General features: G+C 39.5%; 1 protein-coding gene across 3 annotated transcripts in view; it reads left to right on the top strand.

The window, feature by feature from the left end:
* Positions 1–16,748, top strand: part of LOC131971267 (vasopressin V2 receptor-like) — a 44,777-nt gene extending 28,029 nt beyond the window's left edge. For 2 of the 3 annotated variants that reach the window (XM_059332619.1, XM_059332620.1), the window contains exons 4-7: positions 1,725–1,970; positions 6,678–6,824; positions 9,088–9,655; positions 15,821–16,748. In XM_059332619.1, the coding sequence (XP_059188602.1) occupies positions 1,725–1,970; positions 6,678–6,824; positions 9,088–9,655; positions 15,821–16,023 (1,164 nt within the window). In that variant the 3' untranslated portion in view covers positions 16,024–16,748. The remainder of the gene's footprint in view (positions 1–1,724; positions 1,971–6,677; positions 6,825–9,087; positions 9,656–15,820) is intronic. The other variant, XM_059332621.1, reaches the window with a different exon arrangement.
* Positions 16,749–16,985: the final 237 nt, after the last annotated feature.

Here is a 16,985-nt window from a genome sequence, read left to right as displayed (position 1 = left end):
CCACAATAACGTCAATGACAAAGCCACATCAAGCTCAGGCTGCACATGCAAAACCCACACTGCAAAAAAGTGGTTCTAAAATCAAGATAAAAACACTAAATCTGAGGGAAATGATCTTGCTGCATGGACAGATAATTTCACTTGACAAGATTTATTAGATTAAGATTATTAAATCTAGAAATAAGCATGTTGTACTCTTATAATATGAAATTAACTCTTAAAACAAGATACATTTTCGAACACTTCTAAATCTAAAGACCAAAAAAGACACAAAAAAGACACAAAAAGACACAAAAAGACCAAAAAAGACACAAGAAGACCAAAAAAGGACACAAAAAGACCAAAAAAGACACCAAAAAGACACAAAAAGACCAAAAAGGACATTAGAAGACCAAAAAAGGACACAAAAAGACCAAAAAAGACACCAAAAAGACACAAAATGACCAAAAAAAGCAAAAGACGTAAAATCACAAAAAAAAGACGTACAAAGATTTTTAAAAAATCACCAAAAAAGACACAAAAAGACCAAAAAAGACACAAAAAGACCAAAAAAAGACACAAAAAGACTCGAAAAAACACACCAAGACCAAAGAAATAGAAATAGAAAACATAAAGAGGCTCGAACTTGAGTGGTAAAAAATCTTTACCATGCCATGTTGGTACCAGTTTTTTCAGCGATACCTCACCTATATGTCCTGACAATTAATTTTTAACTTTGACTTACTTGATACAAATGTTGAACCCAAAAGAAACAAAGGAAACATAAAATCTGATCCTGAAAATTATAATTCAATACACAGAATTTTAAATGTTGCAAATATGAAAACAGGTTGGAAATATTACATGTAACAGGTAAAATGAGGATATTATCTAGTTCTATATTTTTATACTAAATATATTTGACATTATCTCCAGTTTTACTTGGCCGAATATAATCCAAAAAAAATCTGGCATGGAGTTTCAATCCAGAACTTTAAAAGAAAGCTGATGGCTAGACTCAATGTTGCTTAATTTTTATGTCTTCACGTCATGAAGAAGTAATAGGTGGTTTCATGGACTCTACAGCAGGGGTGTCAAACTCTGGCCCGCGGGCCACATTTGGCCTGCAGTGTAATTTTATTTGGCCCGCGAGCCAATATCAAATTATTATATTATTATTGTACTATAAAAGCTGACCCACCGGTATTATACGGCGCATTTACCGCTAATACTAGATTTATTATTGTTATTTCATTTTTAAATGTATTAACCTGTTGAAAAACTTTATTTTGATATTTAAACCAGAAGGATGCAAATAGAAAAGAGGCATACGATTTTTATTTATTTTTTATTTAATAAATTAATGACATTGATGTGTTTTTTATTTGAAATTTGATTTTGCATGTCTGCACTATTTAGTTATATATTGTATGTTTATAAGCGTTGCTGGTTCCATATTTAATGTTAAAGCAAAACATGTTTGGTATATATTAAAAGGTTTATTTGTTCAATGTTGGCCCGCGATTTTATTCAAGTTTTGAATTTTGGCCCATTGTGTATTTGAGTTTGACACCCCTGCTCGAGAGGGTTAATATGTTTCAAGCCAGAACTTTAGAGGGAAGCTGATGGCTCGACGTTGCTTCATTTTTATGTCTTCACGTCATGAAGAAGTAATATGTAGGTGTTTTCATGGACTCTAGAGGGTTAATGTGTTAAAGTGTTTCTATTTTAATGTGTTTTCGCAGGTTCTTCCCCAGCTAATATGGGACATCACAGAGAAGTTCCAGGGGCCTGACTTTCTCTGCCGCTCCATCAAGTACTTGCAGATTGTGGGCATGTTTGCTTCCTCTTACATGATAGTTGCCATGACGATAGACCGGCACCAGGCCATCTGCTGCCCGTTGCAGGCCTATCGGGGGGGAGCGATGTCCCGCTGGAACACCCCGGTCATGGTGGCCTGGGGCCTGGCGCTCGTCCTCAGCATACCTCAGGTACCCAGGGACCAACACACACACACACACACACACACACACACACAAACAAAACCTGACACACACACACACACACCAGAACAAACACATGGTGACATAGGAAATGAGACGTCAGCGGGCGTTCACACCCTGATTTCTACAGGAGGATTCAAGATGTTGTCGCTATTTTTACCTCAATGAGGTCAGTGCAGTTCAGCTAATGGAAGAATGAAAAAAAAAAGCCAAAAAGAGGCCAGATTCACAAACATTCTTAAGGAAAAAAATGCTTTTTTTTCTTAACTTTGCTCTTAAGACAAAATGTAAGATTTGGTATTCATGAAGAGATTCTTATCTTTTCTTTAGTTTTTTTCTTAACTTTCTTCTTAATTTGGTAACACTTTACAATAACCATCATTTATAAATGGTAAACAGATAGTTTGTTAATGTTTAATCATCATTTATAAACCATATATAGGCCATATAGAATGGTAAATACATCATTTATTAATGTTTAACTAACTACATCATTTATAAATGGCTAATAGATGGTATATTAATGCAAGTTTATTGTTACTTTAACATTAACAAACAACTACATTATAATTAATAGTTTATTAATAGTTTTAGTTGCACTCATTTTAACATTTTAAACACCATATTAAGTATGTTAATGATTTTTTAAATAATGCATATACCTTTAAGAAATTGGTTGAATTTTTTTTAAGATTAAATATGTATAGCACTTTGTAAATGTTAATAATTGGTTGATAAACCATCTATAAACCTTTTTTAGTTGGTTATTGTAAAGTGTTACCCTTAATTTTTTTCCTAAGATAGAACTTGAGAACAAATGAGATTCTTGAAAACAACGTTCTTAGATTTCTTCTCATATTTCTTCACAACTTTAAGAGCAGTCTGAAAACAGCTGCAGTGAAAAAAAAAAGATATTTATTTAGTTAAACAAATTTGTATGACATTTATTTGATTTCTTTAATATTCAGTTTAGCCCTAGACAATGTGTTAACAAATTTAGTTAATTGAAGTTGATCAGAATAGTTAGAATATTATTCTGGCAGTTGACAAATAATTAAAATGTCCTTTTAGTCTGTGTGACATGTAGGTTTATTCCTAGATTACACTACAATCTACTACGTTCTCTTAGTAAATCACAGAGGCAGTTGTTTTATTTCATAATACTTAAGTTAAAAATCTAAGAACGTCCTAAGTGAGAAAACTAAGAAGTTCCTAAGACATACGACAATTCTTAAGAAAATGGTGAAAAGCAATTAAGAACATTCTTAGGAACATCTTATTAAGATCTTAAGAATTTTCTTAAGTTTTATCTTAAGAACATTTTTCTGAATCCGGCCCAAGATCTCCAACCTAAATGACAGAATAGGTCGTTTGTCAATAATACCACCTATAACGACACATAGAAGCGTTTGTCAAAATGACCCATATGAGCATTTTGCTGATTCAGAGCGTTAGGAAACACATCATTATACATAAATGAACGAATTTAGGCTCCAAAACCACTGACCTTGGTGTACAGTGAACCCTCGCTATAACGCGGTTCACTTTTCACGGTCTCGCTGCTTCACGGATTTGCATCATGCATTGTGTTCTGCATTCTGATTGGCTAAACAGTCTCTCCGCGTCTTCTCTACCTGTGTGTCAATAACGTTATGGTTTAATATGTACACGTACGTAAAACCGCTTGCCAAATTGAAGTTTGCTAATTCTCTTGCAATTTCAAGTTTCTCTAAAACCCATAATGTCGACAAAACGTTCTGCACCGACAAAGGCACTTGCGGTCGGGCCCAAAAGGCAGAGGAAGATGCTCACTATCGCAGAAAAAGTTAAACTTCTGGACATGCTAAAGGAAGGTAGAAGCTATGCGGCTGTAGGTCGCCATTACGGAATTAATGAATCTTCCGTTCGTTCCATAACGAAGGAGGAAAATAACATAAGGACGACAGCAGCAATAAGTAAGCAATAAGTAAAAACGCCACAGAGCGGAGTCAGGATGCAGCGGCTCAGTCAGAAGAGCAGTGAAATACTGTACTGTACACGTGAGTCACTATTTGTCCTACTGTGCTTTGTATTTTTTTTCATAATAATTTTTCATTTTCTCCCGTTCCAATCCGTCACGGTGGGGCGGTGCTGATCCCCGCAATATTAACCCTTCAGTTCGTATTGATGATTAAAATTATTATTTATTTATTTATAACTATACTATTTTACAGTACAGTACAGTAGTTATTTGTAAAAAAACAACAACAAAAAAACAACAACAACAACAAACGTTTACACAGTACTTTTATTTGTTAAACAAATGCTTGGGCCTGTAAAAAGGTTTTGTTCCTTGCTTTCAATGTTTTATGGAGTATTTCATTGTATAATAACTGTAAAAAAATAAAGGTTTCTACTTCACGGATTTCGCCTATCGCGGGTTCTTTTTGGAACGTAACCCCCGCGATAAACGAGGGTTCACTGTACTGCAAAACACTTCCTGGTAAGGAGTTAAAAAAGACAGTTTAAGCAGTAACTAAAGGTAACCGGTGTGTATATTCTCTGTGTTGTGTTCGATAAATGAGGATTTAGGAGACCCAAGATTTTACTGCAGTGGCACAAGAAACAAAAACAGCATACAGTGTGATGAGTGACGTGGTGTGTTCTCTCAGCTAACCAATGCTAACACATTTAGCACTAGATAATTACACACAAAAAACTCAACATAAGCTGTACAGACTACGGCGAAACTTACAGGCAACATCTGTGACATCATCATCCATTATATATGTTAATCTGACATTATTTCAACTGTAAGTTATGTTTATATGAGCTTTTAATGGAAGACAACGGTAGTTTTGCGCTTACCTCCGGTCAAACAGAAGACAGATTTCACCGGCGCGCACGTACGGTCTTACGTCATCGCACAGACGGACCCCACACACATACACACAACTGAGGCAAAACACACATACAGGCAGGAGATTAAAACAAAATATAATGGAGGAAAATATATTTTTTTGTGGAATTCACATCTGAACTTGCTACATAAAGGTATGTAAATGCAGGAAGTGATGTAGGTATGAGGATGTACATAAATGTAAGGTTTGCCGCTGTAAAAAAAAAAAAAAAAGATTATTAAAAAAGACACACAATACAACAGTCCAACACATACTGTGTCAAATTTCCTGCCACTGTTTAACCCTTAATGGGGCAAAGAACCATATATAAAACAACACACAAAATGACCAAAAAAAGACACAAAATTACCAAAAAAAGACACAAAATTACAAAAAAAATGCAAAAAATTACTGAAAAAACACTAGATTACTTAAAAAAGACACAAATTAAAAAAAAACACACAAAATTACCAAAAAAAACCCCGCAAAATTATTTTAAAAAGACACAAATTATTTAAAAAACACACAAAATTATTAAATGCTACATAAAGGTATGTAAATGCAGGAAGTGATGTAGGTATGAGGATGTACATAAATGTAAGGTTCACTGCTGTAAAAAAAAAAAAAAAAAGGCTCCAGTTTCATTGAATTTAGGCTACAAAACCACTGATCTAGGTTTAGGGCAAAAACTTCCTGGTAAGGCGTTATAGAAGACAGTTTGAAGAGTAAATAAATTTACGTAAATGCAGGAAGTGACACAATTTACTTTTGTTTTCCACATGGGACACAAATCCCGTTCTCCGAGGTGAAACATCTGTTCGACCCATCAACTTCTGAGTTTTATACTCTAAATCAAGGATGGGCAACTTCAATGCTGCAGGGGGCCACAATTTTTCATGTTCTCTACCGCAGGGCCACATATAGGACCGTGCACGTAACCAGAGATGATGAAACTGCACTTTTAAAATTGTTAACAGTGCAGTAACTTAACATATTTCATGCTCAAATGCATGTATAACAGTATAAATAGGAATACAAAAGGTTTGAAGCAAATAAAAAATAACCACTTACTGTGATTTTTTTTCTTTTTGTGTCATTTTGTGTCTGTTGTTGTGTCTTTTTAGTTATTTTGTGTCTTTTTTTTGTGGTCATTTTGTGTCTTTTTTGTCCGTTTGTGTCTTTTTTGGGTCATTTTGTGTCTGTTGTTGTGTCTTTTTTAGATATTTTGTGTCTTTTTTTGGTGATTTTGTGTCTTTTTTGTGTCATTTTGTGTCTGTTGTGTCTTTTTTTAGTTATTTTGGGTCTTTTTTTAGTCATTTTGTGTCTTTTTTGTGTCTTTTTGTATCATTTTGTGTCTGTTGTTGTGTCTTTTTTAGTTATTTTGGGTCTTTTTTTAGTCATTTTGTGTCTTTTTTAGTCATTTTGTGTTTCCATTTTAAATATGTTTACAGTGCAGTAACTTAACATATTTCATGCTCAAATGCATGTAGAACAATATAAATAGGAATACAAAAGGTTTGAAGCAAATAAAAATAACCACTGTGATTTCTTTTTTTTCAGTGCAAGAACAGCAGACCAACATTAATTGCAAGAAGTACTTTCGTGCATTTTTACACTGCACTTTTAAGATTTCATGCTCAAATGCATGTAGTTGTACTGAGGGCCACTTCAGCTGAGGTTGCAGGCTTTATGCGGCCCCCGGGCCTCCAGTTGCCCACCCTGCGCTAAATCGTAGATTGCTGTCTATACAAACCACCTATGGGGTCATTTTTGAGTCTCAGACTGCACTGACGCCTCCTCCTGTCTGCTCCCTCAGGTGTTTATCTTCTCCCGCACTGAAGTGACTCCTGGAGAGTTCGAGTGCTGGGGCCACTTTGCGGAGCCGTGGGGGCTGAAGGCCTACATCACCTGGATGACCGTGGCCGTGTTCCTGCTGCCCGCCCTCATCATCACCATCTGCCAGGTCAGTGGCGGTTCTACACAGGGGCCCTCAGGGGCCACTGCCCTTGTGAAGAAGCCCTTGGCCCCTGCTGTGGCCCCTGTGTCAAATTAATAATAAAATGATCAATTATTTATAACGATGAACAATGGAACAATTCTAACCTTTTTTTGTTCAAACAATATCTCATTGTACACAAAAGGAACCCAGAATGTGTACATTAAAGGAACACTCCACCGTTTTTTCATATTAAAACATGTTATTCGGTCAAGTAAGACGAGTTGATACAGACCTCTTGCGTCTCAATGCGTGCACTCAATCGCCCTGGCGCGCGGCGCCACTTGGCTAGCACTTAGCTTAGCCCAGTTCATTCATTAGGATCCAAACAGATGGACAGTTAGAAGCGACCAAACTCCTCCACGTTTTCCCTATTTAAATACAGCTACACGAGTAGTTAAACGACCAAGTATGGCGACACAAAATAAAATGTGGCGCTTTTCTAAGCGGATAAAAAGGATAACTATAATGTATGGCGGAATAGCACTTGGGAGCACTTCGACTCGGCGCAGTAATATCATCACTTCCGCTCCCTCTCACTTCCATCAGGAGTGATGATATTACTGCGCCGAGTCGAAGTGCTCCCAAGTGCTATTCCGCCATACATTATAGTTATCCTTTTTATCCGCTTAGAAAAGCGCCACGTTTTATTTTGTGTCGCCATACTTGGTCGTTTAACTACTCGTGTAGCTGTATTTAAATAGGGAAAACGTGGAGGAGTTTGGTCGCTTCTAACTGTCCATCTGTTTGGATCCTAATGAATGAACTGGGCTAAGCTAAGTGCTAGCCAAGTGGCGCCGCGCGCCAGGGCGATTGAGTGCACGCATTGAGACGCAAGAGGTCTGTATCAACTCGTCTTACTTGACCGAATAACATGTTTTAATATGAAAAAACGGTGGAGTGTTCCTTTAAGTCTCATTATTTAAATCAATGTATTTGTATCTTAAAAATATACTTAAATGAGATGTTTAAATAAGCTAAAATAAATATTTTGAATGCTTGAATATCGTCTTTACCATTTTTTCATGTGCTAATGTGCCCCTCTGATTAAACACTGGCCCCTCCTTGGCCCCCACAGTAAAACTGGTCTAGAACCGCCACTGTGCCAGGTAATACTGGTTCAACCGGCCTGCACAATGTCTTTCAATAGGAGAACACGCTGGGAGTAACATTATCCAACAATGAAGCGTGTGGCATGAATGAAATTCTGTTTTGTTTTAATGTCGGGTACATTTGGCGTGCATTGTTTGCCGACCCGTGGGGGAGCGTGGCTGGTGTTATGTAGCGTCCCGTGGCGGGTTGGGCCATCAGCCCCGCCGCTCTATTTAGGGAAAGATATTTCCAGGGTCCAGTTATTTCCCCTAATTAACACAGCACTACTGCTGAGACGGCTGCTCAGAAAATCTGCCCACTCCAAGAAGCTCCCGCCAGGAGGTGGAATGTACCAGATCTCAGCCAAACATAGAATCACTGACCTTTTTTTCATTATCGGATTTCAAATCGAGAGGCCTCTTTTGACACTTTTTCCAGAAGTAAGATGAAGTACTTCTGAAAGTTTGCAGTGTCTAAATTGCACTGGCAGTAAATCTGTTTTTAGAAGTTAAAGCTGGCTGTAACAAATCATAAAATCATAATAAAAGAAGAAGAAAAAAAAAAGCATGAATCACATTAGGATTCCATTTCAAATTATTGTTTTTGTTTCGCAGAAGAGCATGAAGAATCATTTTGCTGCAATAAAATTTTATGGTGTCTTTTCTATTTGTAACAGAGTGGAAAAGCAGCGGTTTGCATAAAAATGTCTTGAAGACGGTTTATGGCTAATGGTAAAGTTCAACACATACTGTGTCAAATATCCTGCCACTGTTTAACCCTTTTATGGGGCAAAGAACAATATATAAAAAACACACAAAATGACCCAAAAAAACCACACAAAATTACAAAAAAAAGGCAAAAAATGACTGAAAAAACACTAGATTACTTAAAAAAGACACAAAATAAACAAAACAAAAAACATAAAAACATTTGGTTGGGTTGACATTTTCAATTTCCAATTATTTCAATGAGCCTATAAAGGGTTAAGCCAAAATGCAAACAAGGCAGACTGCAAATAGCAAAGACAAGAATCTGAATCTGGCACGGGCCAGTCGTAAAACTTAACCCCGAGGCCCGGAGGTCTTTGAATGATGCAACGTCTTGTTTGCTGTTTGCTAATTCTTGATTCATTTTTCAGATAAGAATCTTCAGAGAGATCCACAACAACATCTACCTGAAGTCGGAGCGGATGGTGATGGCCGAGTTAAAGAAGAATGAAATCTTCTTCCGCTTCCACAGTTTCAGGAAAGAGAACGATCGGGCGAGGGAGCGGGAGAGGGAGAGGGGGAGGAGGGCGTCGGGAGGAGGAGGAGGAAGAGGAGGACAGCTCCTAAAGTCTGTTAATAACAACCCTCATAACAACAGCCATAACAGCCAGGAGTGCTACGACTATGTTCCTGCAGCGATCCAGTACAACAGCTCCCGCGGTGAGAACGTGACGATATCACCGACGCAGCAGCAGACCCTGAACGCCTCAGACTGTCAGGACTCCTTCGGGTCCTTCGAGGTGCGTTCAGGGTCCCCCCGCTCCTCCCTCGACTACGCCCCCCCTCCCCCTCCAACCACCCCGCCCCCCAGCATCACTAAAGCCATGTCCAAGACGGTGAGGATGACTCTGGTCATCGTGCTGGTCTACACCATCTGCTGGTCGCCGTTCTTCATCGTCCAGCTTTGGGCGGCCTGGGACCCCAACCCTCCAGAGCCAGGTCAGCCACACACACACACACACACACACACACACACTGCAAAAAAGGTGTTTAGTCTAAAAACAAGATAAAAACAGTAAATCTGAGGGAAATGATCTTGCTGCATGGACAGATAATTTCCCTTGACAAGATTTCTTAAATTAAGATTGTTAAATCTAGAAATAAGCATGTTGAACGCTTCAAATAAGAAATTAACTCTTAAAACAAGATAAATTATCTAACACTTCTAAAGTTTTTTTATCTTGGTAAGAAACAAAGAATTTGCAGTGTAGTCTTCTCGGGCCAGTTCATCGCTGCTGGCAGCTTTAATTTTTTATCTCTTTTGTACATTTTTTGTCTTTTTTGGTCATTTTATGACCAAAAAAAGATGTATCAAGACAAAATGGACAAAAAAAGACACAAAAAAGACACAAAGACACAAAAAAGACACAAAAAAGACAAAAAAAAAACCCACAAAAAAATACACAAAAAGACCAAAAAAGGACACAAAAAGACGTTAAATGACCAAAAAAGAAACAAAAGATGTAAAATGACCAAAAACACATAAAAAGACAAAAAAAGACACAAAAGACATAAAGTCACCAAAAAAAGACACAAAAAGAAAAAAAAAAAAACAAAAAGACACAAAAAGGTTTTTTTTTATCTTGGTAAGAAACAAATAATAGTCAGGTCATTCTGCTCGGGCCAGTTCATCGCTGCTGGCAGCTTTAATTTATCTTGTTTTAAGAGTTAATTTCTTATTTTAAGCGTACCCAAACAGGCTCAACACGATAACCAGTTAAAAACCCTGTTTTGAACAGCACACAGCAACACAGACAAACCCATTTTCCTGCAACAAATGTATTACTGTGAAACCACTGTTTGACAATCAGTGCTCGGCCGCAGCTCATAATAAACCAAAAGCTTGACCTTACCTTGAGCCGCTGTATTAAGTTACTCCAAATGTGACTTGGCACTCAGAGGTCGAGGAGTCTGTATCAATAAATGTCCATTTATTAAACCATGATGGTGTGAATAGACCATTGAAAGTTTCTGTTCCAAAACAAAGTCAGCAGACTGGAAAGGTGCCTTGAAACACAGCAGCAGGGAAAAGATAAACCTGAAAGGTGCTGCAGCCCTGCAGGGACGGCTCCGAGCGGGATTCGATCCCAGACCCTCTGGGTTGGAAGAACTGAGCCTACGGGACGTCCTGCTGGTAATCGTTTTTGTGCAGAAGTGATAGCAACCCGCAACATTACTAGCTACTAACATAAGACATAGACTGTATAGTCAATATCACTGACTACAGCCTCTCTACACCTCAACCTGACTGAGAGAAGCTGCTGCTAATTCATGTTAGCGTTAGCGTTAGCATTAACTGGGATGTTAGCATTTTGGCTAGCAAAAACACAAAAACAAAATGTTCTTTACTGACCTCAGAAAACTGAGCAGCGACTCCTTGGAGTGTCTGTTAGTCCAACCAAACACTGAACAAGACATTTTTACTGAACAAAACGTTCAAATAAACTGTCATTAAGTGAAAATACAGTGAAAGGGTCAAAGTTATGAGACCAAACCGCTAAACGTCCTTTTTTTATATCTATATAACGTTATATATCTTTATCAATCAATCAAATCAATCAAAATTACTTTATTCATCCCCAATGGGAATTTCAGTTAAAATCAGTTATCGACACATTGCCGTGGATACGCATTGTTCTGCTTCTCTCCTGGTGACGGCTCGCCTTGTTAGTGACCTGTCAATCAAAGGTAGCCCCGCCCCAAATCATACGATTCTTTATCTTCTATTTTCTTCTAAATGGGGCCACTATTTACACTATAAACATGAGATTGTCTTGAAGAAGATTTTTTACCAGTGATTGAGACCATAGTGTTGTCCTAAAAAAACATTTCTGAGGTAATAAATCAAGTGAGAAGTTTTGTTATTTTGCATTGAAATGAATGGACAGAAATGTTTTTGCAGCCAAACTTAGCGCCCCCTGCTGGAATTTTTGGTAGAATGCAGCTTAAGGCACTTCCTGGTTTGCCTCCCTGCTCAGACCAGGAGGTTGCCGCCTGATATAAGAAGACATAAAGTCCATTGACTGCTCGTTAAATCACTCAAACACACAGAAGTGTCTCCAAACCGCGTTCCAAAGACGTTCGTGGCTGCAACGTAAATAGAAATAACCTGATAACATTCTGATCGTCAGCCGTAAGCTAAATCAAATCAATCAAATCAAATCAAATTTACTTTATTTATCCACGAGGGGGAATTCAGTTAGTTTATCACTGTGTTATTGTCCACACAAATGTTAAATTTAGCACCTCAGAATTGAAGTTCACAGCCAGTTCTCCAAGTGTTCGGCTGTTTGACAGCCGCTGTTTGTTTTTGCCGCTGGGCCACCAGCAGCATTGCTAATTATGCACAACGTCAAACAAAGTGATCTTGTATTAACCGGCATCACTAACTGTGCACAGAGTGTCCAGGGCTTGTTGTAAACAAACAGAGATCGCTAAGTGAACACCTCCTGCAGCAGCAGCACATACACACTGTACTGCTACAGAGCTAACTGTTAGCCTGTTAGCAATTTGCAGACTGGACGCTAAGGGGTTAACATCCCCTCAGGCTCTGCAGCTGGGAGAGACTGCTGCAGGGGGACTGTGTCGCTTCGACTCGTTCTTACTCTTCTTAACGTCTTTAAGAAGAGTAAGATCGAATTTCCAATAACACAGAAAAAGTCGCTGGATTTGTCTCGACTCGCTTTCTTAAAATAGTTGCTAAGGGGGTCTGAAAAGTCACTAAATGTAGCAACAAACTAGCTAAGTTGGCAACACTGCTTCACCGACTTTTACAAATGTTGCGTGTTGTTGTATAGTGTTGAGTACTACGTCACATCCTGCTTAGCGTTCTATCCAATCAGTAACCAGGCTTTTTTCAGGGGGAAAAAACGGCCCTGCTCTTCTACAGGGACAAAAAAAGTCCCAAAAAAGTCAGCTCAGGACGGCTCATATTCAAATTGGGGGCGTTTCGGCGAGTGAGACCCGCCTCATTCCAGGTATTGGGCGGTAGTGGAAACAGTCTTTATTGAGTCTAAATACTGAGTCATTGTTCCAAGGGCACCTGGTTCCCGCTCAGATGTGGTAACAGTGAGTGAAACACAAGGTCAGAAACAATGTTTGTTTTGATCCACAACCAGAAACCTCTGGATGACATCTCTGGCCTGCTCTGTACATTTTGGCACACAAACAGCATCTGTTGATGTCCTTACTGGCAGCCAGTGACCCAGCGAGTGAGACTGGTGTGACTTGAAGGTGTGGCTGCTAGTCTGTACGAGGTGGATGTCCTCAGATCTAAAGCTGAAGACAAACATCAGTGGCCAGTAAATAACCTGTTTGTATCCCCGGCTGGTTTTGCAACAAGGCCAGATGTTGACATTTCATCAACAATGTTCCATGCCAACAGCTTGTACACATCATCGAAACACACACACACACACACACACACACACACGCACACGCACACACACAGAAAGACACACTTATACAGAATGTACTCACATGCACATATAAGTGCTCATACACATGAATGAGGTTGTTCACTGGCAGACAGCCCTTATCTCTGGCACACACACAAACAGAAACACACAGACACACACACAGAAAGACACAGACACACAGAGATACACACACACACACACAGACACACACAGACACACACACACACACACACACACACACACACAGACAGAGACAGACACACACACACACGTACACAGACACACATACACACACACACACACGCACATACACACACACACACACACGCACACACACACACACACACAGACACACACACAGACACAGACACACACTCACGCACACAGACACACAGACACATACTCACTCACACACACACACACACACACACGGAAAGACACACAGACACACAGACACACACACACACACACACACACACCGAGACACACACACACACACACACAGACACACACACACACACACACACACACACACACAGACACACACACACACACACACACACACACACACACACACAGAAACAAAGACACATACAGACACACACACACAGACACACACACACACACACACACACACACACACACACACACGGAAAGACACACTTAAACAGAATGTACTCACATGGACATACAAGTGCTCATACACATGAATGAGGTTGTTCACTGGCAGACAGCCCTTATCTCTGGCACACACACACACACACACACAAACAGCTGATTATTATCAGCTTTGTATTCCAAAAATCTGTTTTTCCTGATGTATTGTCCTCAACTGGCCATAAAGAAATAAGCATTTCTGACATATTGCGTCAAAAGAAACCATATTTATAGCACTTAAACAAGTGGAAAGGGAAGTATGCAAGATTTTTTTCTCCCTCTGGGATATTTACAGCTGTCCCTGGAGGAAAAACAAATGAAAAACAATAATCATGAATGTTTACATTCAAACTGAATAGTTGCTCTACATATTTCTGTTTGTTTCATAAGAGAGAACAATGTAATCATCCGTCCCCAGCTGAACACGTGACTATTTTTTTATGCTCTTATAATTTGTCCCTGCATTTGAAAGTGCACTTGTCTTATAATGTGTGTGTGTGTGTGTGCTTAGCAGGATTGGCCTTCATCATCCTCATGCTTAACAAGCCTCGAATCTCCAATAACACCAGAAAAACTTGCTGGATTTGTCTCCAGTCCCTTTCTTGAAAAATAGTCTCTAAGGGGTTCTGAAAAGTCGCTAAATATAGCAACAAAGTCGCTAAGTTGGCAACACTGCTTCACCGGCTTTTACAAATGACTTGTGTTGTTGCCGTGTAGAGCAGTAGTTCTCAACCTTTTTGAGTCGCGACCCCCACTCACTGAACAGAATCTCACAGTTCAGATCAGACAAACTCAGTTGATATGACGAATTTTGGACAAATAATGAAGCAGACAACAACTAAAACATCTCTCTGACCAAAATGACCAAAAAAATACATAAAATTAAGCAAAAAAGGACTCAAATTGACCACAAAATGACAAAAAATGACCACAAAAAGACACAAATTGACCAAAAAAAGACAAAATGACAAAAAAAAGACACAAAACGGCTCTAAAAAGAAACAAAATGACCAAAAAAGACACAAAATGACCAAAAAAAGACATAAAATGACCAAAAAAAGGAAACTAAATGACCAAAAAGACACAAATTGACCACAAAATGACAAAAAATGACCACAAAATGACAAAAAAAGGACACAAAACGGCCCTAAAAAGAAACAAAATGACCAAAAAAAGACACAAAATGACAAAAAAAAAAATATACATAAAATGACCAAAAAAAGGAAACTAAATGACCAAAAAAGACACAAATTGACCACAAAATTATCAAAAAAAAAGACACAAAGTGACCAAAAAAAAGACACAATATGACCAAGTGGAGACAGAGCTGACTTCTATAATGATTTGGCGACCCCCAGAAATCATCTCAAGACCCCAATTGGGGTCCGGACCCCAAGGTTGAGAATAGGTGTAGAGTGTAGAACTGGAGTGTAGAAGGTGTAATAGGTGTAGAACTGGTGTAGAGTGCTACATCACATCCTGCTTAACGTTCTATCCAATCAGTAACCAGGATTATTTCAGGGGAGAAAAAAGACCCTGCCCTTCTACAGGGACAAAAAAGTCCGAAAAAAAAGTCAGCTCCGGACGGCTCGTATTCAAATTAGGGGCATTTCGTCGAGAAAAACAAATGAAAAACAATAATCATGAATGTTTACATTCAAACTGAATAGTTGACCAAAAAAAAGACATAAAATGACCAAAACTAAGGAAACTAAATGACCAAAAAAGACACAAATTGACCACAAAATTATCAAAAAAAGACACAAATTGACCACAAAATTATCAAAATGACCTAAAAAAAAAGACACAATATGACCAAAAAGAGACACAAAATGACCAGAATAAACACAAAAAGGGCTGTAAAGGGATGTAATCATCCGTCCCCAGCTAAACGTGAATATTTTTCATGCTTTTATAATTTGTCCTTGCATTTGAAAGTGCACTTGTCTTATAATATATGTGTGTGTGTGTGTGTGTGTGTTTGTGTGTGTGTGTGTGTGTGTGTGTGTGTGTGTGTGTGTGTGCTCAGCAGGAGTGGCCTTCACCATCCTCATGCTGCTGGCCAGTCTGAACTCGTGCACCAACCCGTGGATCTACACCGCGTTCTCCAGCAGCGTGTCCCGGGAGCTGCAGAGCCTGCTGCAGTGTCGCTCGCGGTCCGGCCGCCGGGGCTCTCTGCCCGACGACTCCTCCACCACACACACCTCCACCACCAAGGACAGCCTGTACTGACAGACGGGAGAGACTGATGGGAAAGATACAAACAGGCATGTTTGAAAAAGACACGCACGGATGCACACAGGCCCTGCTGCAAGGACGCGCTGCCACCGCCACCAGCGCCACCGCCACCGCCCTCACCGCCACCACCACCTCCAGCGACGCCGCCTGAGAACACAGCGCACTGACCTCTACCAGATGTTTCCAACAACAAAGGACAGCTGTACTGTCAACAGGCCCTCTATCAGTAATCACCGTTCCTCTCCAGCCGGGCAGGGAGGAAGGGTGTCATTGAGGATGTCAACACCATTTTATGGGCCGCTGTGGAATATACAGTGACTGCTAGTGACAATGCAGAAAGGCCTTGAACGTAAAGACTGCTGAAGGACTTTGTGCATTGGTGCATTGACTCATATGAGGAAAAAACCCCCCCCTGCTCAGACAGAGAGAGGCAGAGCAGCAGGAATGCGAGAGGTGGGTCACGGCATTAGCAGCCTGACGGCACACCTATAATGTAGAAAGCAGCAGACAGACAAAGATCTGGGTGTAGCGGCAGACAGAGGACAGACAGGAGGGATGACATGGATGTTACAGCTGCAGGAGAAATCTAATAATGTGAACAAACTTTGGTGAATCAAAGAAAGTGGATTAGAGGCGGACGCTCCAGGCCGAATTCATATTCGCTCAGGAGGAATCTGGTTCGAAACATAAAGAGTGGGTTTTTTTTTTTTTTTTAGCAGTTTTCACTCAGTCGAGACACGAGGAACTGGAACAGAGGGGATTGATGCAGATGGAAAACACACACACACACACACACACACACTAACAGACACACACACACACACACACACACACACACACACAGACACACACACTGCAAAAAAGGTGTGTCTAAAAACAAGATAAAAACACTAAATCTGAGTGAAATGATCTTGCTGCATGGACAGATAATTTCACTCACTCATGCTTCTACATGC

The sequence above is a fragment of the Centropristis striata genome, chromosome 5 (genome assembly GCF_030273125.1).
Source record: "Centropristis striata isolate RG_2023a ecotype Rhode Island chromosome 5, C.striata_1.0, whole genome shotgun sequence".
Classification (NCBI taxonomy): Eukaryota; Metazoa; Chordata; class Actinopteri; order Perciformes; family Serranidae; genus Centropristis; species Centropristis striata.
Note: the sequence above shows the minus strand (reverse complement) of the source record. Positions and strands in the feature narration are given on the sequence as shown.